This window comes from Bactrocera tryoni, chromosome 1, assembly GCF_016617805.1.
Source record: "Bactrocera tryoni isolate S06 chromosome 1, CSIRO_BtryS06_freeze2, whole genome shotgun sequence".
NCBI classification, from domain to species: Eukaryota; Metazoa; Arthropoda; class Insecta; order Diptera; family Tephritidae; genus Bactrocera; species Bactrocera tryoni.
Genome location: NC_052499.1, coordinates 84,152,103 through 84,175,937, shown reverse-complemented (window position 1 = coordinate 84,175,937; position 23,835 = coordinate 84,152,103). Strand labels below are relative to the sequence as shown.

The following is a 23,835-nucleotide window of genomic DNA, read 5'->3' as shown; positions in this document are numbered from 1 at the left end:
AACCATTTGTTCAAAAAGAAAGCACCAAAAGTCTGTTTTCATCAGGGTAGCGCTAAAGAGCAAAAAGCTCAGTTCATATCTTTACGTTTTCCAGTGACTTTAATGCAAATTTTAGTTTCTGCCAAAAAGTAAGTTTTTACATTTCAATATTAGTTTCGTTCTTTCATTTCTGAGAGTTTTTACAATTGCTGTAGATACTTAATACCTGTAAAGATCACACTTAGAAGCGTACAATCGTTAGAGAATGTATGATTCTTTATTTTTTTTTTAAATCAGAAATTTTCCTAAAGGCATATTTCCGCCTTTCTACCTTTTTACTGCATTGGATGGTTATTTTCTATATTTCAAGCACTTTTGTTGTGTTTCGAGAACACTGTGCGACCGTGGCACACTTAAGCAATACCGCAAAAAGAAGAAAGAGAAGAAAAAATGTTGCGAAACAAACAAAATGTCTTGAATGTTGGAAATGTTTAACATTTTTATACCCACGGGGAATGTTTACGAGATGCTCTATCATTTGCGGAACGAGTGAGGGTCGTAATTTAAGAATATAACCAGTATACTGGTTACTTAATCTTTGGATTAGATATAATGACTGAAGAGCGCCGATATTTTTTGAAATATCAGAAATTGTAGTTTTTTACGTTTATGTGAAGTAAAAATTTGAGTTAATGCATGTTAATTTGTATAAAAATAATGAGCGATTTAACATTTTACTGGCACAACATTTCTCTACTACATATCATGATACAAACAAGCGGACTATGAGATATTCAAACTCCCAAAAAAGAAAATAAGGGACCACTTCTAGAGCAAAAAGATATTTTTCAAGAACTTGGTAGCGAGATAAGAATTTTTATCTAATAATAAGAAAAAATACAAAACTGTCACAGAACTCATTTGTTAAAGTACGAAGCAATAACCAAGGGACAGCATTATCAAAAGGGTAAACTTCACCAAGAAGTTCAAGGTTACTGCAGTAAGGCTCGATTCTCACGCAGTAGGGTTAGTACATTCAAGTGGTACACCGTCAGTTCGAAAACGTCGGATTAGTGCAATACCACGCACTAAACTCTCCAAACCTTTGGAAAGTTATCTGAAGATTTTTCTAGCAGATGTCTTTTCCATAAGTCGCTAAGTATGACCCTACTTACCGACAGTCAAGCAGCATTTGAAGCATTTGTTTATGAGATCAAATCGCTATTTGTGCAAGAGTGTAGAGAACGGCTGAATAGTCTAGCGGAAGGTATACATGTGAACCTCATCTGAGTACACGATCACAAAGGTATACCGGGGCATGAACTAGCTGATGAGGTCTTCCGCTCAGCAACATCCGCTAACATGGTAGGACCTGAATACTACATCACAGTGGGTCCGTATACCATAAAAGAGCTGCTCCGAAAGAAAAAAGGAGTAGGCATAGAGAAGTATCGGCTACAACTCCAAGGCATGCGCCATATCAAGTTGGAAATCAATTAGCCACCCTAGGGAGAAGCTCAGTCTACTTGTCGCATTCAACACTAGCCACTGTAAGCTGAAGAAGCACTTATATAACATGGATCTAGCTTTTTGTGTAAATTACCGGTTCTGCGGCAGGGAACCTGAAGCTTCAGAACAACTGCTAATTGACTGCATAACAGTCTGCAGACGCAGGATAAAGGCCCTTGGATCCACTAGCACCTAGCAGTATATTGGAATTTATCAATAGCATTGTATTTGTAAAAAGCGGTTGCACCCGAATTTCGTACTCTACTTTCTTTATTCGCTTCCGCTCTGCCGCGATATTAATTTAAGCTAAGAATACTCTCGGTGCATATACGAGTATGTTTCTCATTGTCGGTGTGTGTGTGTGTGCATGTGTAGACGTACAATTTAAACAATTTCATTTACAAGAGAGCTTGTTCCTCCTTTCTTCTGCCACATCTGCTGCGTTAGTTGCACGACTACAAACCGAGAGTTCGTTAGTGGCAAACAGCTTGAAGCAAACACACATACATATGTATATGAAGATGTCGGCTCATGCACATGAAGGGCCATACTTTTTAAATAATATTGTAAATATACTATATGTAGATAATTATGTATTATATATGTATATGTGTATGTGTGTTGGAGTTGTTTTCTTAGGCGGAATTAAGCGATTCGCCATACTTTTTGTACGTCGACACAGTCCTCCTCACTCGTCTCAATGTCTGCGGCTCCTAATGCCACAATGTACACCACACAAATACAATATATAAGCATGTGTATGTGTCTGTGCCAAATTAAAAATTAAACTTGTTTCTGTAATTAAATGTATTCACAAGTTTTTGTTGTTCTTGCTCTTTTTTGTATCATTTTCTTTTAGCCAACTGCTTTACGTGTTTGTCGTACGGTCTGCTGCGTCCTTTCCGTTCTTGCGAAGTTAACTCATTTACCCACACACTCGACATCTCGACAACAGACACACTCACGCACATAGCCATAAAAGCAGCTACGCACACATACATACGCGCTTCCCCTTTTATTCGTGCGCTGCTCGAAACAATGACAACTTAAAGATGCCAATTAAAACCGTAATCAACAAAAGCTCCAGTTCTTCAGTTGATGCTTTTTTCGCCTCTCCTTTTCGGCATTTTGATAGTCTTTTAACACAGCTGCTGATGAGCTGACGACAGCGGCACAAAAACAAAGCCAAAGCGCTGATGTTTCTTAAGCTCAGCAATGTATGAGTGTGTGTGCTTGTTTCAAAATGTGTTTGTGTATGTGTGTGTGTACTTTGCTTTGCAGCGTTAGCTGGCCTTCAACGCTGGCGTCCGTCCGCTCGCCGCTCATCGCTGCCCGTGCGGAGCGAGTTGCGCTTTGTGTCGGCGCTGGGCGCCGCTGGCGTATCCAATTAGGCTGTTTGTTCAGGATATTTACAAATGATTAGGGTGGCATTTGCGGCGGATTTATTATTGTCGTGACAATTGTTTCTGCTGCTGCTGCTCGCCGTGCTGAATTGGTTTATGGGCGTGGCCGGCGTTGACACGTTTCTGCTGGCCGCTCTGTGAGAATTTTTGATTTCGAAACCTTTTTGTTTGTTCAAAAACTTTCGGTGATTGTAATTAACTCTTGCGTACAATTACTGCGTGGTCTTCTGATTTCGGAAATTTATTTCCTAAATGTTTTCAACAAATTCAGTATTAAGTTCAGTGTAGCAATACATGTGTAGAATAAGTATGCACGAGGTGGTTGGCGCTAATCACCAATGAAAATTGAATGTTGGTTCATATATATTCGCTCTGATTTGTTGAGTTTGAAGTTTCAGATGCTAGAAGCAGGAAGTTGTATAGCCGACAGTTTTTGCTAGAAGATTCCATCGATCTTCCGATTTGAAGCCGTTAGACTATTTTCTGTGATGTTACGCCTACTCCATGGTCTATGCCAACAAGTCAGTGACAATAGATGAACTTCGTACGAAAAACGTACGCTTGAGGAATCTGATTTGGTATTATAGTTAATTATTTTCTTTGAAAATCTGCAGCAAGATTAAATACACAATATTCTCTCATATAAAATAATACCAGCTGATAAAATTTGACTTGGACTGACCAAATCTACACTTTAACGTATTTTCATAAAAATATTTATTATCACCTACAAAATGAGCCGGAACGGCATGCTTGTATAGATGAATCCAATTTTCCCTACACTTTTTATAAGCCTCGGCAGGGATGGCATACAGTGTTTTCTGCGAATTTCGGTTTTTACGACTTGGGCTGATTTTTGGGGCGCCATTGACTAGATTGTTGGACAGTTTTAGCGCCATATTCATAAACTTTTAACATCTCACCAGTAACGATGTATTTGATTGATTTGATTTGAGCCTCAGCTACGTGGCCAAGCATCTTTTTTCCGACCTCTACTCGACGTCGATTTTGTGAAAAATTCAGACGAGTCTAGCATTAACACGCTTCTTGCCCAAAACATTCATCAAAATAGTTGCGTCCATTCCACACAGCCTTGAACCAAATCCAAAGCGTAGAAAGTTCAACAGTACTTTGGTAAAGTTAGGACTATATTCTTGGATGCGTGTGTAATCATTTTCATCGACTTACTGGAAAAGAGGTAAATCCTCAACGCCTTAAAAAGTGATAATGAAAGTTTTTTAGAACAAAGCCATGGAAATCCAAGAGTTCAGAGCGCGTTGCGCTGTGCATAACGGGAGCTTTGAGAATAACTCCAACTGATGCTCTTGAACTGGTACTAAACCTGCCACCTATAGACCTCTTCGCTAAAAATCGTGCAGCAAAATCGGCGGGACGACTATTGGCTGCAGGAGAATTTACATATAGAACCTTCGGGCATAGCTCGGTGGGTAATGGTGGTCTGGCAAACACCGACTACGTGACCCCACTTTTCAACTCGAAAAAAAGATTCAAAGTACGAGTAAGCATAAAAAATATGGCTGGAGTAAAGGTATGTTAGTTACAAATCGAAAATGGACGTTGGAGTTGATGCATATACTGCTGGACAGTTAAGCATAAGGCAACCTTTTAAGTTACCGGACCACTGCAGTATATTTCAAGCTGAGGTCTTTGCTATTGCGATAGCCGCGGTGTTGGCCACAGTCAATATCTAATATCCAAGCAGCAATCAAGGCAGTAGCCTCGTATCGCATATGGGTCAGAAGTATCTTAGGAAGCAGGGCAGCAGTTGAAAATGCTGCCAGAAGTAAGCAACTTCGCATCTACTGGGTGCCAGGTTACAAATGCATCGAGGGTAATGAAATAGTGGACAAGATTGCCAAGAATGGTGTACGGATAACATCCGAAAACGTGATCAACATTATTAAACTCATGCATTATCTGTACGATGATCTCGACAGAAGCATGGTAAAGAAAAATAAAAACCCGATGGAACGAGCTACCTGGGTGAAATACTGCAAAAGTCATGTGCAAAACGGTAGATCGGAAGTACACAGCATTCCTATTGGCACTTGTTAGAAGAGACTGTAGGAATATGATCGGGGTACTAACTGGTCACTGTCTGGTGGCGACACATGATCGCAAGATGGGTCTGACAGATCGGGAAGACTGCAATAAATGTTTACAGCTGGGCAGCAGGGAAACAATGGAGCATCTCTTGTGCACTTGTGCCGCATTGGCAAGACTACTCTGTAAGCATCTGGGGTCCCCACGGTATGATATACTGAATCGATAGTGAGGCCACAGAGTCTGTTAAAATTCGCGTTAAGTGTTAGCATCCTAAAGGATGACTACTTCTCTTGGGCTAAGGAATTGAACTCCAACTGATATCGCAAGGGACCAAAATAGGTCTATGCGTGGGTTATTGGCCTACCAGATAAACCTAACCTTAGCTAAAACCATGGAAAACTTAGTTATTTTATTAGGAAGAAAGTGCGACGACAAATTTGAAACAATTGGGCTCTGAATTGTTTCGGTTTCAACAATAATAATATTAGCATAATATTTAGTTAGTTAGTTCCTCCTTCGGTAGTGAACTACAACCACATCAATATACCGACATATTGCTTAGATATCTCTCGCTTGAGTCTGTGGTTAGATCAAATTTACTATTCCCCGCTGCTGGCAACACAATGTTGCAACTGTCAACCACTTCTGTGAGCCATCAACACTTCATGGTCAAGTGGCGATTTGCCAGAAGCCCATTGAGCCTTGAGAGTTTGCGGAGTGTGGGCGGCGAGGAAGATTGGGTATCGCTACATCGAGCCGTTTGGCAAGCAACAAGCAATCGGCACAGCAATCAGCCAAGCGGTGAGGTGCCAACTGTCACACCATGCGGCAGCAGCTACAACAATTAGAAATTGTGTTAACAGTTGTACCTCTTGAGCTGAGCGCAGCGAGCATTAGGCGTCGCAGCGGCACAATTGCCATGCATTTGATGTTTTCGAGTTCATGCCTAGATAAGCACTCAGGTGCACATGTAGCACTTGTGGCGCCGTTGCGGTGGAGTGTCGTGGAATGGGGCACTCGTTATTGTTATTGCCTTGGCTACAGTTGTTGCTTGCTCCAGTTGTGCGTTGTTGCCTCCGCTGGCTGTTTGCTGCCGCTGGTGTTGCGACCATTGTCGTGCGTGTCTCAGCTCTCCGCGCTCCAATTCTCGTGTGTGTTCGTGTGTGCGTGCGTGAGTGTGTGTGCGGGTCACTTGGACGCTTGTGCGGTTGGGCGGTGCAGGGCAGCCTAAAAGCGTGCTTGCAATTGAATAAATGTGCGCATAAACATTTACCGTTATGGGTGAACACATATGTGTGACAGATTATGAGGCTGTGCGTGCATGCAACCGCAACGGCAAGCGCTACAACAACCACCAGCGTGTAATTTGCATCACTTGCCACCAATTGTCTGTGAAATTTTAGTGTGAAGACACTTCTCACATGCATGTGCTTGTGCTTCTTCGCCTCAAACTTGAAAATTCTGACACTGTCGCAGTCGCAGTCGCAGTCGGCGTCGTCGCAGCCTCAGTTGTCCACACGACATTGTCAATTGTGGTTTCGCGTTGGTGGCTGACGACTCTTGGTTTGGCGGTTAGTGGCTGCTGTTCGGTTCTGCCCTGAGCACTTCTCAAGGCGATTCGGAAATTTGTAGCCGGGGAATTGACGCGTCTTCACAGCTTGACTCGAAGTGCATTTCTAGTTGATAATTATTTTTGTTGTTTAGTTAACGTGAGCCGTTGTGTGTGCGTATGTGTGCAGCTGGATGTCGCAAATGCGGTTGTTTGCTTAGGATATCTACTTGTTGTACTTGCATTCTACTGACAATAAAAGTTTGAGTCCACATTCGTGTGCTTTAAAATGAAGTTTTTGATAGAATCCACCAAGCGGTATTTGCCCAACGATTGCTTAGGCGATATGTTTTACTAATATTGCGGTAAAGTGAGTAATATAATGAATTTCAAGTGATAATTATCAAATCTAATTCAAGCTATTAGACTAGCGCAGAAGTCTTTGAAAATTATAAAAAAGAAAGAAGATCATAGTAGTATGATACCCATCGAAAACGAAGGATAAAATAACAAACATTTAGAGGAAAATAATTTGCGGGCCATCTGAGATCGAGAAAAAAAGAAGAGCGCAGTGAATGAATTTTCAAGGGTTGCAAATGCTTTATCTCGATTTCCTACGAGTCCTATACTAAAAAGTTATATGGCAATGTTGTAGGTAATGACTTAATCTACAACTTTTGTATACTGTCTTTTTCCACAAAACCTGAAAATTTATGTAAAAAGTTCATAGAAATTCCTGAAAGCTTGTTTTGTGTACATTTGTATATTTCTATACATAATATTCTCTAATACTGATGTAAAATAAAAATGAAGTACTATTAATATTATCTAAAAAATAAGAGACAAGGACAGAATAACCCATGCACGTGATAAAGTGTGTATTTAACTAATAATAAATTCAGGGGTTACATGGGTTTCCTCTGGTAAAAATAGCCTTTTTTCAACCATTTTTTTCTCATATAAAAAATTAAATATTTTTTTAGAAGTTTTTATTATTATAAACATACACTTTTAACAAAGAAATTCTGAAAATTACTTACAGAATCATATAAAGAAAAAAACTGAAAATTAGATTTGTGGTAGACATTTTTACAAAGAATGAAAATTTTCGTAAAAATTTCGCAACATTCGAGAAAAACCCTTTTAAAGACGGTGGACTGAGACTAGCTAGCCTCGAGCGCACAAGTTCTCAAGGCTGTATCTCCGAAACTCTTACTTATAGCATTGACAGACGGCAGCGTTAAACCAGATTAATTGAATTTTTCGGGATTAATTCAGAAGTTACCACAGCTAACTCCGTTGCTGAATCCAAAAATAACTCTCAAAATTTTAGGGAGTTTGTGAGATTTTCGTTGGCATCATTGTTAAAAATGGCCAATTTTCATCTATTGTGAATGAAATACAAGCAACCCTGACAGCTGTTTATCAAATTCTCAATATAATATCAATAAAACTTCTATGTTATGATGCAGTTTTAAAAATAATGTGTTGATATGCTTTTGTAATAAAAAATGGTTTGGTAAAAATTGGTCGGCTAACAACCGTAATGATTATCTTCTATCAATTTTCATTGAAAATATTATAAAAAGGACAATGAGCTGTTTATGAGAGTTTCAAACTCGCATAGCTGCCGTCTGTCAGCTACAAATTTGGATCTGATTAAGTGCGCAGTTAATCCGGATTAACGCTGCCGTCTGTCAAGGCTATTAGATCAACTAAAAAATTTAGGACAATATTGTAGAGATGTTGTAGAATGTAATAAAACAATAAAAATATTCGATTTTTTTAAACCCGAAAAGCCATGTAACGCCTTAACTTCGCTTGCACACAGGCTGGAATACTCGTATTCTTCACAAATATGTTAACAAAAATGTACAAGAAATTGAAGAAGAATTGGTTTTGTTCGGTTGGTTTATATGGCAACTATATGTTATAGTTGAACAGTCTGTTCGGATAATATTGCATTTCCTGGGATAATAATCTGTGCAAAATTTCGTGTTGATTCCTTGTCAAATAATAACGTTTTTAAGCTTAGTATCCAGCTCTCACGAGATGTAAAAACTTCATATAAAAAATGTTTAAGAAATGGTCAAGAAAATTTCCTGAGGTAGTATGCAGCTCTGAAGAAATCTAGTACTAATTTTTAATACATTTTGTTTTATTAGTTCAATACACACTTTATCACCAATTACTTAAGAGCTGGATACCTACCTTTGCTACAAAAACTTGATACCAATCGTTCAATTTGTACGACAGCTATGTGCTATGGTCATCTGATATTGGCTGTTCCGACAAATGAGCAGCTTCTTGGGAAGAAAAAATCGTGTGTATTTCATATCGAAATCTCAAAATCTAGGGATTAGTTCGCGTATATATAGACAAACTGATTATATACAGAGGCTATGACTGCTGAATCGATTCAATTCATCATCGCTCATATATGTTTCTAACGTTTCCTTCAGTCTATTACAAGCTTGGTGACAAACTTAATATTCTCCGTTCATGGTATGAAAGCAATAGTCATCTGAAACCATGAAATTATCAAGAACTAAAGAAAAATTGGAAAACATTTTTCCATGGAATTACAAAAAACAACTTCTGTACCACTTTTGGTGAAGAAATATTTTTTTAAAAACTGAAAATTTGAAATTTGGGTGTAACGACTAGTTGCAGACAAAGACAAGTCTATAAAAAATATTTCCTTAAAATTTCAAGTAATTCCGACCAAGTTGGATGCCTCTGAAAATAACCGGCAGCTCTAGTATAACAGCGTAAAAAACGTAAATTTTTGGGAATTAAAAATAAATCTTTTACATTGATAGTTTTGAAAATTTCAGTGTTTCTGAATGTACAGTGAAATTTAAACAGTTATTGCGATATACGAGATTTAGCACGGCGCTAAAAAAAGGTCCTCCAAAAAATCAAAAATTGACAATTGAGCGGCGTTTAAAAAAAGTTTAATTTATATAAATTAATCAAAAACCAAATGACTAAATTGAGCTTAAAATAAATTTCAGAACTTTAAAATAGTAAATAGTTTTATGAAGAATATTTGTGGCAGCAATCACATTCGCAACTTCCTACTTCCTAAGAATATACTTGGTTTATGCCAGCAATGCATGCGGAGGTTATGTGTATTGCATTTGTCTCAGTCCGAGACTTTTTATAGATTCTCATAAAACTTTACTCCTCGAAAGAATAGCCTCTAAGCAATGCTTTGATAATTACCCATATGTTCACATCGAACTTTTATTTATTTTTATTTAAAAGTAAATGGACGGCACAATGTCACAATATTGTAGATAAATCAAGTCTTTGTTATTAAAGCTTTCAGTTCCTTACGCATCCTAAAACTTTTACCGCTAATGACTTTATATACATAAATATATAATGGAAAATGTTTGGCTAGTTCTACCTAGCCTGGTTGACTGACATAAAGCACTTTCAAGTCGAGTTAAGGTAACTTAATAAAAAAGATCATTTATATATCTAAAGGTCTAAAGGTCTCTTAGAAGTGGGTTACCGGTGAAAAGCCCTACTAGGTTACTTAGTTATTTTTCGAATAAAAATCAAAATTGTTGGTCTCTCTCCAAAGCACTTCTGTGGTGTGCGCTGTGTTGCTAGTTTTAAAAAACATGAGGTCTTCCGCCAGAGGCCATTGCTCCAGGCCATGCTGAAGCAACTTGAATTTTACTTAACACACTTCACATCTCCCACTTGTAAAAAAATAAATATCAATTATTTTTGTTTGAACAAATCATAGTCGGCCTCAAATTATCATTCATTCATTTATTATTTTTTGAAAGAAAATTGTACTAAATTCACCTCGGAGACTTTTTCTAATGATCCTATGCATTGTTTATTGCATGGCGAAGGCGCATGCGAGTGCAACTACCTGATTATGACTATACCCAGGTAAGAGAGAGCTTAAAGCAAATAAACCGCAAACTCATTCTTTAATAATTTCTCGCCGTAGATATGACCTCAACCAAGCTACAACCTCAAAACGTGATTATTTATCAGTGATCTGCAGTGATTTGAGAAAATATTCTTTAATAGCCATGTGTTCGTTTTTTGCAAGTCGCCGGAATAGTTGTTGTGCATGATCCACAAGAAAACTATATCTGGATAACGGACATGAACCACATTTTGTGCTTAGATATAACAATAACAATAGACATGTATTTTATTCCAATGTCGAATAAAATCAGTATATGTTAAACCAAAATTTGGCGTACATTTTGAACATCTTTACTAGAATAGATTATTGAAACATAATTTTTGAATTTCCAAATTTGCTTTTCCTAACTGTTTAAGTGAAGCTTATTCCATAACTTATCCTTACGAAGAATGTATTTAAGCTTAAGAAGCCTGTATTTCTAATCTCTTTTATTACAGTTGAAAGACGGCGAAATTTGTTTTTCTCCTAGACATACAACTATAGCTTTAGAAAAAATAGCGCATCGTAAAAGGGTAAAAATGTTTGCGGACTATGTGAACCTGCCCCCAAATCATGCTCCAACATACAGTGATGTGTCGGTGAATCCCTTTTCGGCCGCCACTGGCCTTGATATGGATCAATATTCGTAAGTATTCAAGTGCAACTGTAAAAATTTTTATCAAGATGACATCTAGTACCAGACATTAACGGTTTTTATTGAATATTGTAGTATAACTAAAAAGATTGAGCTATTGTATGGACTCCAAAAGTTAAAACCTCTTGAAAATATCAGATTTTGTAGACTTAAGAACGTAGAATCAGCCTATGTACCAAGTCTAACCTAAGACCAAAAAATATCCCACTAATAGTAACAAAGAATTTTACCGATGGGACAGTCCTTAACATAACTTAAGACCAGTTGCTTACCATTTACGTAGAGCCGACTGTCGGCCAGAACACCAGCGGATTGTGTAAGTTTAGTAAGAAACATCGAGACAGGAACAACATATAAAACAACTTTAGTGAGGCTGAGATAGAAATGCCGTTTCCTGGTTTCACTTTTAATGCCTAAATATAATTGAATATTTTAAATTGTTGACATTACTCGACGGTCCAACTTCCTATCACCTCAAGTTCCTTTGCAGAGGTGCTGAAGATCGCGCCAGGTATCCAAGTCATATGACGTATCCAATGTCACCGGAAATGGGCGAGATGGACGAAGCAACAAATTTGCGTGGCTTGTATCCAAGCGGTGGTGGCGGGGGAACAGGCTGGGGCGATGACCCAACAGGCACTGGCGGTGGTACTGGACCCTCAGGATATGGGTTAGTATAGAATTCTACAAAAATCCTGAACTCACTCAGCAGGCCCTAATTTTTTGACTCGTATCTCCTTATTTCTCGAAATGCTTTGCTAACAGTTATGGCGCCGCCCATGGCGGAGGAGCTGGCAGTTATGGCTATCATCCTGCACATGCACCGGTACATGTGCCTACCGGTGGTTCGTATTCACATCATGCCACAGCCGGTAGCGGTTATGGCGGCTATGCACCATCTCCGCCAAAGATCTATGCCCGTCCCCATCCGACCGTGCCGACCAAGGGCTTCAAAAAGAAGCATAGCACTAGCGACAGTAATGCCTCCACAATGAACGCACTAACTTTGTTGGCGTTCTTCTTCTTTGTGAATCTGCTGCAGAGCTGCCTCAAGGAAAATATGGAAGCCATGAATCCCACTGTGATGGTGATGACGACGAATATGGTGCGCAATCGCAACACGAAGCTGGCGGAAATGAACTCGCGTGAGCAGAGCAGTTCGCCGGCGTCGGCATTCACATCGGGCGCGAATATTGTCGTGGCCCCGGAGACTTTGGTGTCGGCGGGCAGCAGCTCAGTGGCGGCGGGAGCACCCGGTTTGGCCAGTGTGACGCTACAAACATCGCCATACAGTGATGGTGGCGGTGGTGCCGCAGCTGGTGCGTCCAGTGCTGCGAATGTTGGCAACAATTTTGCTGGTGGCGCTGGAGTTGCCAGTAGCAACAACCACATTGGTAATTACAACAATAACAATCACGGTGGCAGCGATAATGGCAATCGCCAACCCGGAGAACCCCAATACAGTTATGGCACCAACGGTGTCAGCAGTGGACAGCAACATCATGGTGGCGCAGCGGTGATTCAGAACCAACACAACCAGAACGTGCACAACAACAATAACAATCAAGCATACGGTGCTAGCCAACATGGTGACACTTATCCTTTTTCACCCACTCCAACAATAATAACGGCTAATCGCGATCCACGTCCAGAATTGTATGACCCACCCTATCTGTACCGCAATCAAACAATAAACTCCGCCACCAGCCTCAATCAACAACATTATTACCAGCAGCAGCATCAACAGCATCATCAGCAGCACCAGCAACAACGCCCATATCCACCCGAACAATTTGAAGAGGAGGAGTATGAAGCTCAGTCTCCACAACAACAACCTCCGTCTCAAATCCAACAGCCCCAGCAACATGAGCATCCCGTCCATAATCAGTTTCAACAACAACAACAGTACCATGAAAATCGTCCAAATGACAACTATGCACATCAACAACAACAAACGGATCATCATGAAGAATATCACGAGCATCACCATAATCAGCAACCGGTCGCTCTACCACCTCACGATCACTTTCAGCATCATTATCCCGCTCATCACCCTCAACAACAGTCTTCGTTCCAATCTCATCTACATCAAAGCTATGCCAGTCATCGTCGTCCATCACCTCCCAATAGGGGTTATAGTGAGGCATCGCATCCATGGTCTTACAGCCCAGCTTCTTCACCATTTAGACGTGGCTCAAGCAGCTCTCCACTGTCATCGTATACCTGGTCTTCAGACTCTTCAAAGGGTCACGTGAGTGGAAATAATAACTTTGGTGACCTCGACGATGATGACGATCGCCGATATGAAGACTCCTTTTATACACGTTCCGAGAGAAAATTATAGAAAACTTGCAACCTCGTAAAATTTTGGGAACATAATTATTAAAAATTTATATAGGGGTAAAACTCTACTTAGCTAACCAATGTTTAACGTCAGAACTTTTAAAGTGGTTTTCTCGAAGTTGGATGTCTGAAAAAAATAATAATAAAATAAAACGTCAGTTGGACAAACAACTCAAAACAAGTTACTCTAAGCTCTATTTGGTGAGATATTCAGATCATCGTGGGTCAATAGGTTTGGTTCCCTTGAGCCGGAAGCTACTTTGAACTAGGTTAGGTTAGAGTATACTGACGTGCTATCACATCATACATAGACCTCTGTAAAACCAGATGGAGGGTTCAGTTTAATTTGAGCAGAAGTGTTAGAACTGAACTCTAATAGCGACTTGAAATCTAATTTTGATACTTCATCTAGTCCTTTGAGCTGCGAAACTGCTGGATATCTAAGATGAGTTCTTGAAATGGTTGAACAGAGGTATAGAAGGTTGTCCAGTGACTTTCTCATGCTTACTTTCATGCACTTAATGCATGTATCATTGTTACTTATGCCCATCCGGTTCGCATGAGTTGTAGGTTGTAACCTGTAATGAGGCCAACAACGATCCTGCAGTCCTTTCGAGACTGTGCGAGTAAGAAGCGTGTGTGGCTCTTGTACATGCTGTATGTCAGCCCTATCGGAAATTTCTTTGTGTATCGTTTTTAGGGACTTCCATATTTCCTGTACTTGTTTGTTAGCCCTTGGTAGCCAGATGGATGACCGATATGGCAATCTTATCAGCTATTTCGTTTCATGAAATTTCTTTGTGGTCAAGCACTTGGTATATATATAGCTTCTTTTTATCAGCCGTTATATCGACTGCCTTCCCTCTTCTATTACATTATACTGTGGAACATTTTTGGGATTATTGTCTGGGGGGTGAAAAATTCCAAGTCAAGGTGATGGTACTAGGTCAGTATAGTAAAACTCTCAACGGGTTTGGCGTTCGTACGTGTCAGTTTTTTTTATGACCTTTTAAATTTTTTCCTTATCTTGATGTTTTTTCGCTTAGTTGTAACATTTTGGCAAAAACGTAATTTAACATAACTCGCGAACCACTTGTCCGATTTTGATGAAACAAATTTAGAAACTCCATTAGACATTTTTGATTAGGCTGTGATGTTGTAAGCTCTGCTGACAAATCCCATTCTCCTGCATCATCCATCCTCTTTTAATGTGACTAGAAACTTTCTCTCCAAAATGGAGCATTAAGACCGGATGTGATATGTGGTCTAGTTTATCCACCAACTGTTTGCTTATTGAGCTATGTTAGAAGGTTATTGTGAAGAATTCACCTAATATTGCCAATCTTGCAGATTTTTTCACTGCACAGCTTTTCACTGCAATGTCGATTGGTGGTAGGTTGAGTAACCTTTCTATTGGTGTTATTGGAGTGATAATTGGAAATAGTTTGTGGATATTATTTCAAGTTGTTTGGGAATATCCGACGATACATATGAACCAAAAAATGGACGGTGTGTAGCATTGAAGACACGAAGGATATAGTGAATGAAAATCTCTTTTTTCTATACTCAAATCGACCAAGCAATGTTTTTAGAATTAAAGTTAATAAAGTTAAATGTCATGGACTCTGCGGTGATAAACATTTAAAACGTAGCGAACGGAACTAGCTATTGCTGAAAATCAATATTTGCTAGATGTAAAGAAGAGCTGTCAAAAACAGCTGAAGGCAACAAATTTAACCCTTTACTTATGGTGATACAATATTTTAAGTTTGTCACAAAGTTTGTAACTCACAGAAAAAAACATCGGAGGTCCTATAAAATGTATATGTATATGTACAAGGTCTGTCGCAAAAGAAACAGGACTGTTAAAAAAAATAACAAAAAATTAATATTTTTCAAAAGTTATATTGTTTTATTCAAAGTAGTTTCCTTGTGCTTCGATACAGCGCTTAGCCCGGTCAATTAGCATTTCAAATGAGTGTTAAAGGTCATTTTTCGGAATGCTCTTGGTCGGTCGTCGAGTTTTGGATAGCTGAAATGTTCTGAAACCAGTGTCCTTTCATGGGCAAATGAAGTTTTCCAAATAGGTAAAAATCACAGGGTGCCAGATCAGGTGAGTAGGCGGAGTGATTAATGGGTAATATTTATGGCGAGTTTTTGTCAAAAATCAGTGACAAGCGTCGACCGATGACACGGCGCATTATCGTGCAACAGGCGCCAGGACCCTGCCTCACGGTATTGTGGTCGATCACGACGAATGCGTGACAAAAGACGCTTCATAACACCAAGGTAAAACACAGCATTAATCGTTTAGCCAGGTGGACGAACTCTCGGTGAACAATACCCTCGGAATCGTAAAAACAAATCAGCATTGTCTTTATTTTTGACTTCGTCACAGAGGTCCTCAGGACCTTCGTGGAATCGCTTAAAACACTCTTGCACATTACTACGGGATAGGCACTGATCACCATAAACTTTTTTCATCATTTGAAATATGTATTTCAGTAAACGTTTTCCCAAGTGTAAAACAAAATTTAATATTTGCTCTTTGCATTTTACGACCGCTGACCAAAAGCTGCTATCACTTTTTGATCGATAACATCGATTGTAGTTATCCAATTGGCTTAAAATTTTTACCAAATGTCAACAAGAGATCAAACTTTTTATTTCATATACCCACCAGAAACAGTTATATTTAAAAAGTTCTGTTTCTTTTGCGACAGACCTTGTATAAGTGATCAGCATGACGAACTGAGTCGGTTTGTATACATATGTATAAGCTTGCCAGTCCTTTAGTGTTTAAGATATCGATGTTAAATTTTGCAACCGACCTTTTCTCCTTAAAAGGCGCATCGTTTGTCCGAACCGCCAATATCAGATCACTATAATATATAGCTGCCATACAAACTGAACGATCGGAATCAAGTGCTTATGTGGAACGAGATATTTTTATCAATCATCTGGCCGACTAAAGTTCTTGTAAGGATTTTTTTTGTATTTCTGAAGCGTATTTCAGTTCGGATGCAACCGAAGTTAACTCCTTTGTTTTTTTAGTTGATTTTGAATTTGAATAACATGATAAAGTAGCAACTTTGTGTATCCCTTTCTTTCGGTTATAGCCACTTAATGATTTTTCCCGTTGAATTATAAAAAAAGTAATACTTTTTAAGAGAATCTGTACTTAATTCAGTGACATTTACTTTGTATAATATACACAAGCACTTCGATGTGAAGGTAATCTGAGCAAGAGAAAAGGATTAAAAATTTATCTTCTTAACTGAAGTGTAATATTTTCGAAGGAGTGATAAGTCAAACGCATAAAGTATATACTTAATCCGTAAGCTGAAACACAAAAGCGGTTGAGTACAAAGGTGAGCTCGATACTCGATCAAAGTCTTATTAATTTCCAGCTTATTGCCAGAAAAGAAAACCAAAAAGTCGAAGGAATTCTATGCAAGTGTGAGCACCCAAAAACTGCTGTCGACTGGGAGAAGGTTTTGGTATTGAGGTGAATTCACAACGCTGTGAATAGAAACATTAAAAGGGATTAGCATGCGGCGTAGTGTGTGACATTGCATGAGCCAGGACACTGGAAGTACTACAAAGAAGGTACAAGGTGGCTGCAACCCTGAAAGCAATTGCTGACACGGCCACAGCGATTGGCACTTGAAAGCGCCGGCGGCTTGTGACACGGGTGTTGGTGGTGGCAACGCCTTTGCACTTAGTTATGCAGATGCAGCGAATGTGCGTGGCAGCCGCACAAAGGCATGTGCTCCAAGCTGACGTTCGGGACGAAGGCAAAAGATTGCAATAAAAATTAATACGAAAAGGAATTTCCAAATACATATGTAAAAAGCAAAAAGTGCCATCACAGCTACATACTCATACACCGACTGCTTGCGTATGCATAGGGGCATGTGAGCGGCTTGCAACAGCTTGCGCCAGCATGGCTGGCAGTTGTCAGCTTTCAGTGGCTGCCGAGCGTCAGTCTCTATGCCACAGCACTTTTGTGTCCTCGCTGCACACATTGCCGAAAAAAGGAATTTTAAATTACCCTTTGAGTGGAATACTGTCGGGCGAAAATTTTATTTTATTTTATTCCCCTCACCGCTTTGGCCGCCCGCCGCTGCCTCTCTCGCGCGCATACATTTTATTCCACATTGGCATCTTTATTGATTATTGATGACGCCAAGTGGCGTTAGTGGCGCGCGGCGCTGCGTGCAACGACATTAACGCCACTGCATCAACTCGCACACACACCAACACACATACAGGCGCATGGTGCAGTGAGCTTCAAGTTTGTGAGTGGAGCGTCGCGCTATAAATTTTATTTATTTTTCATCCTTTAATTGCAAATGAGGTGTTGACAGTTGACATATAGCGCAATGACACATGCACACACACACACACACACGCACGCATGTACGCGAGCACACACTCTCAGTCATTGGCGCGTGATCGCACGCAACCGCAGCACTTCCGGTGCGAACGACATTTAATCAAATTTGTAAGACACGTTGGCATTTCGCTCGCTCCGCACAAAGTCACTTCTATTCACGGAGATTGCTCGCAGATAAGTAAATTGAAAATGCAATTCAGTGCGTTATTTTAACAATGTCTCCTGCCTCCGCGCCCTCACGCAGTCGATGTCGGCGTTGCTGCCGCTGCCACTGCCGCAAACGCAGTTGTCGGTTAGTGTGCGGCGCGTAAACACTTAAGAGCACTCACCGCATGCCCCTGTGCCGCGCGCCCCGCTCGCTTTGCTTGATTACGACGCGCATTAAAGCAGCGCTTGGGCCTCCGCCGTGCAAATGTGGGACTTATCGCATTAAAGTGCTGTTTTTCTTTGCACTTGCCGTGCTTGTTGCTGCGTACCGTTGAACTTTCACCGATTTCATATGAAGCCTTCCATTCGCATTGTGCGCAAAAATTAAAACTATGGCGAAACATAGTTAACTGCACTCTCTCATTTAAATTAGCTTGATGCCGATTTTTTGCCACACTTCTACTTCCATTAACGGCATTTATCAGCTGGCAAGCGCCTTAGTTCCCACAGGTGCTATAATCCGGTACACTGAACAGTTTTGGGGGAACCACTAAGTACAGTTTAGGTCTTTCGCTGAAAGGTAGTATTTAAGCGCAATAAAATTCCGTACAGATTGTGGCTGCTGGCATTCATTTATAACGGCAAATGTAAAATCGCTTCGTTACAAAACATATAATATACTTTGAATTCTGGGAGACTTCATTTCATTCCAATCATTTTTCGAACGATTCAATTTTTTCTTTCATTTAGCAAATTAGAGATTAGTAGCACTTTTATGGTGTGGAGCTAATACGTTTAGTCAGGTTTCTGCCCCAATTGTGGGTGTGAGTCTTCGCTTTCTTAAATATATACACTTTTGTTTGTAAAAATTGACGGTTCTATTAAATTGTGTAAGTTTGTCAGAGAAATCACTAGAAGATGGCAACTGCAGCTGTCGCACAAATATTGAGCCATTTTTATTTCAACGGTAACTGAAAATTTACACCTTTAGTCGAGTTATGCACCCTATAATAGGTATGTGACTTGACTTAAACAAACAATAGACTTTATTACCATTTTTGAACCGCTTTTGAATTTCAGGGAGCTATTGGTTTGATGATATCATTACTATATTTGCCTCGGATCCATACATTTAAGGGAGAAGTAAAAGAGAAATATTTTTGGATAACAGGGAGTTATTTAATGAAATTTTCCTTTTCTATATTTAGTAGGAGGAAGCATCGAAAATCGGAGTGCGGAACTTTAATTCGCTAAACCCAACATACTCTCAACTCAAGACTCTCGCAGGGAACCACCGGCTAAGTATTAAAAAATCCGTGAAAAATTCCTGCCTGGAAGCCCCAATTTTCGAGACCTTGGTTACTGATGTGGAAACTAATTATTGACAGCGTTAAATTTTATATTCTTTGGCTGGGTTAGGTTAAGAGGTTGTTACTAACAGTTATGTCACTTTGATAGCTTAGGACGTCGGTTCGTTGTGTTACTTAAATACTCTTGAATACTGGATCACAACACCATTACACATCGATGATGCGTCTACAAATATTGTCAGTTTCGGCTTTATCATCCGGTTTGCCGAAGGTAAGGCTACCCCTATGCTTCAGACTCAGTCATGCAAAAGCTGGACAGTGGAGGAGAAAGTGGCGAAGCTTTGAAAACTATGGTTCGACAAGATTTTTATCTTAAATGGATGTCTATTAGACAGTGTTCAGTAAGAACTTTAGTCGAGTTCTGCACTCTATAATAGTTATGTGACTTAACTAGAAAAATACCTCAAATCTACTGGGGCTAGCGTTGCCACCTAATAACATACAAACAAGTTTTTAGATAGTACGAAATACATCCATACACATCCTAAATTTTTGAAGGTCCTCCAATTTCACTTCCTATCATAAGGTACAAGGCTCTGAGCTACTAGCATCTACAAAACTGATAAAAATCACAAATTACAGTATTTATGAGCCCCACATTTTTTCTCAAAGTGTGCGCTTAGTGCCAACCGGTATATTGCCCTTCTTTTGCAAAGACAACAACTCAGCGCTGACATTGTTGCATTCCCCCTTTTGCAGCGCTCTCGAAGCGGATTTGCGGCATGCAACTACTGAAAGTAGATAAATGTAGGTGAGCACTTACACAGTCGGTACACATAACTGCACTCAACGCGATAAACATTTCACATAATTATTTTAAGGATTCCACATTTACCGCAACCCTTGCAGCGCCGCATTTCTCGCTTTGTGCCACATGCAACACTAGCCCGGCATTGCACTCATTTATGTTTGCTATTTATTCCTGCGTTGCAACACACCACAGCTGCTTATCTAACGCCGGCACACGCACACACGCTGCTAGAGAGATAAATATGTATCTATGTGTCTGTGTGTGTGTGGCTGTAAGTAAGTGCGTACTTAGTTTGAAAGTTGAGAATTGTGGCAAGTGCTAATGTGCGAAAGGGTTAAATATTTTACGTTTGCAGAAAAACTGCAAACGCACTTGCAAAAACTCACACGCATACACACACAAGTGCAAATACACATGGCACACACACAGAAGCACATAATTTCGCTTGCAACAGCAACGGCTGAAAAACTTGGGAAAACTAATCTGCAGCAGCAGCATTTCATAATGCAACATGCAACGCGTTGTTGTTGTTGGTGGTGTCTGCGTGTGGCATAAAAACGAAAATCCATAACTTCGACAAAAACAACAACAAGCGTATCGACAAAAACAAAATGTGTCATTGTTGTGCTGCGGCTGCCGAAAGCAAAAGCGAATGCGAAGGAGCATGAAGCTGCCACATGGGAAGCACAACGCCATGCAAAATACACAACAACCATCACGCACACACACACACGCACACATTGTTATCCATAAATTAGGGTTTTATTTCAGTTAAATTTCATTTGCAGTTTTACAGACATTTTCGGTTTCTTCGCTCGTGCGTTTATCTGTGTGTGCCTGCTTGCACGAATCTGCTTCTTTACATGTGTCTTGGTGGCCATAAGCAGTGTTGCACACGTGCGCCTTGTATTTCACAGCGTAAGCACATGCGCGCCCGCCCACACACGCTGGCACACAGCTGCCAGTATATCGACAAATAAGCCCTGCTGAGCTGGAAATACGACAAAATGACAATTTAGCCGAAATTCGCTCTTTTGCCGCACTCTTTGCGTATGTGGCAAAGCAGCTGCCTGCAGCCTGCATAACGGTGCATATGAGCTGCGTTGAATATCCGCATTTGTTGTGGCTGTATTTACACTTTCCGCAATAATAGCTGTGCCTTGGCTTTGTGTGCGTCTGTAGCTGCTCGTTTGGGTTGCTCATACGCCGTGTTGGGCGTGCGAAGTTTCCACCACTGTTGTTACGCTATTTGCAGTTTATTGCTCCTGCGTATGAGTGTATGTGTGTGCGTGGAAATTGTTGGGTGTTGCAATGTTGTGGTTCGCCTTGTAGTTTTGCTGCCAACAAATTAGCATTTATTTTAATTAGAAGACTACTAAAATTGCCATATTAAGTGGTCATCGAGCGAACTTTTACACGTTCGAGATAAATGTTGGTTGTTGTGCTTTGCCAAACATTGGATAACTGTAAGTTTTTGATCACACTGCGAATTGCTTGAATAATCTTATAAAACAGAGTGATTCTAGAGAGTACTGTAGAGTTGAGAAGGGAGCTAATAAAATCACTTACAGATAACTCGTTTTAGAAATTAAGATTTTTTTATAAGTAAGGTTATAAAACAACATTAAAGCCAATGAGAACAGATCCCATTTGGATAGCTGAAAACACCGATCCATTGCGGTACCTAATACTTCTAAGTATTGGTCGAAAGGACTACTGTGTTCGACTCTAGACCGGAAGAATATTGCTAGTTCGTGATCAGCGCCTGTGAATCAAACACGAAGTCCAGAGGTCCAGCCCTAAGACGCTAGACAACAACAGATACCCAGCGACATAATTGAGACAAACGTACTCTGTCATTCGAACTCATCGACTGTTAACATCGACACCCCTATGGCCAGGCATCCAAACTTGTCTGATAAGAAAGCGACTTTTGGGATATCAATGAAATTCCTTATACCTGCGAAAGTACATTCGCTTCCATTATGTATGGCACACGATTTCTTTTGCATGGTCACCACGGGCACACTTGCAAAAGTCGAGACGCTGAACCTAATTTTCGAAGGTTTTCAAGCATAAATCGGCCAATACTGCTGCAACTCATTTGATATTCGTACGAAATTCATCAATCGTTGGCTTGTTGACATAGACCATAGACTTGACGTAGACTCACAGGAAATAGTCTAATGGCGTCAAATCGCACGACCGAGACAGCCAATTAACTTGACTATTTCGTGAGATAATACGTTCACCAAACTTGGTTTCAATAAATCGATTATGACATTCGCTGTGTGGTCTGTGGTGCCGTTTTGTTGGAACCACATATTGTCCAAGTCCATATCATCCAATTCAGGCCAAAAATATTCGGTTATCACTGAGTGGTAGCGATTCCCATTCACAGTAACGTGCCGGTCTTGATCATCACGGAAGAAGTTCGTCCCAATGACGCCGCCAAACCCTAATTTTTTCGGGTTGCAATGATGACTCATGGAGTACGTGTGGATTTCTTCCTGATCGATAACGCATATTTTGCTTATTGACAAAGCCATTCAGCCAGAAATGAGCGTCATTTTTTCGATGAAAGTCCGGATCATTTTCAAATTATTGCTCAGCCCAATTCAAGAACATAGGACGATTCTGTAGGTCAAGCTTCTTCAATTCTTGCGTCAGTTTGATCTTGTAAGGATGTAGGCCGAGATCTTTTTGCAAAATTGGCCACAACGACGTCACAGAGATGACCAACGCTTGAGAAGGACATGTGAGAGACTGATTTGGATCTTCCTCAATTGATGCGCCAGCGGCAGCAATATTCTCGGCACTACATTTTGTACTGTGACTGTGGATTCAAATTTTTCCACTAGACCCTCAATTGTTGATCTGACAGTACGATTGTGACGACCATAAAATGAGCGTAGCGCTCTTAAGGTTGAGGCAACTGACTCCGAATTTCGGTAGTGAATTTTAATAATTTCGACTCGTTGCTAGATCCTATATCTTTTCATGCAAGATCTCACAAACGCACTCACACAGCCATAAAAATAGCACTTTTTTAATAGTAGTCAGCCAAAGTACAAAATGTCTGTCTGCCGCGTATATTAGTAACACATGATCAAGTTTCTACTGCATGAAGGTGGCTCAAAATTTGTTTTGCTTAAAGCATTGAACTTCGATTTCATAAATCAATCTTTCTTTTCTATTTTCCTCCTAAAACAAACCTCGAGAATTCATCCTCAGAACAAGCTTCACCTCGACGTCAAGCAGTTCAGCGCAGTTCGCAGCGATTTAACTGAATCCATGCAGTGAATTATAGTGACAAAGTGGCTTGATGACCCAGTTCGAGATTTATGGCTGACCAATACACTGTTATGCTAACACCTACACACATATGCACAAGTCACCCACACATGCAGAGTTTTATTCAAATAAGTGCCTTGTGTACAAATATATGCTTCGGATGAGCTTGAGGAAAATACTCGTATGTGTATAATTTTGTGTGGCAGTGACAATTGCGGCAGCAAGAAAATAGCTTTATTGTGGAAAATGAGAAAAATAGCCACAAGTAAATGCCATAAAGTTTTTCACTTACACACCGGAAATGGCCAAAGGATGACCCCAGCAACTGGCGTCCTTCCTCACTTGTTAAGGATAATGTACGAGCGTAAAGCACAAGGGCAGACCTACCTTATAATATGTGGAGAGTATAATGTCATGTATTTGGCGCAA

At 40.1% G+C, this 23,835-nt stretch overlaps 1 protein-coding gene and 1 long non-coding RNA gene across 2 annotated transcripts; both read left to right on the top strand.

Annotated features, from left to right (window-relative positions):
• Window positions 1-10,265: 10,265 nt before the first annotated feature.
• LOC120766588 lies at window positions 10,266-10,735 on the top strand. The gene is made up of 2 exons (XR_005704609.1): window positions 10,266-10,422; window positions 10,484-10,735. It is a non-coding gene; the product is annotated as an uncharacterized LOC120766588 (long non-coding RNA).
• A 251-nt stretch (window positions 10,736-10,986) lies between these two features.
• LOC120766547 (myb-like protein Q) lies at window positions 10,987-13,446 on the top strand. Its single transcript, XM_040092127.1, has 3 exons — window positions 10,987-11,093; window positions 11,593-11,772; window positions 11,868-13,446. Exons 1-3 carry the CDS (start codon window positions 10,987-10,989, stop codon window positions 13,444-13,446), a joined length of 1,866 nt encoding a protein of 621 aa, XP_039948061.1.
• The last annotated feature ends 10,389 nt before the right edge of the window (window positions 13,447-23,835 follow it).

Coding starts and splice junctions, on each gene's coding strand:
- LOC120766547 (XM_040092127.1), top strand. CDS start 10,987: ATGTTTGCGGACTATGTGAACCTGCCCCCAAATCATGCTCCAACATAC. Junction 11,094..11,592: donor CTTGATATGGATCAATATTC/GTAAGTATTCAA, acceptor GTTCCTTTGCAG/AGGTGCTGAAGATCGCGCCA. Junction 11,773..11,867: donor ACTGGACCCTCAGGATATGG/GTTAGTATAGAA, acceptor CTTTGCTAACAG/TTATGGCGCCGCCCATGGCG.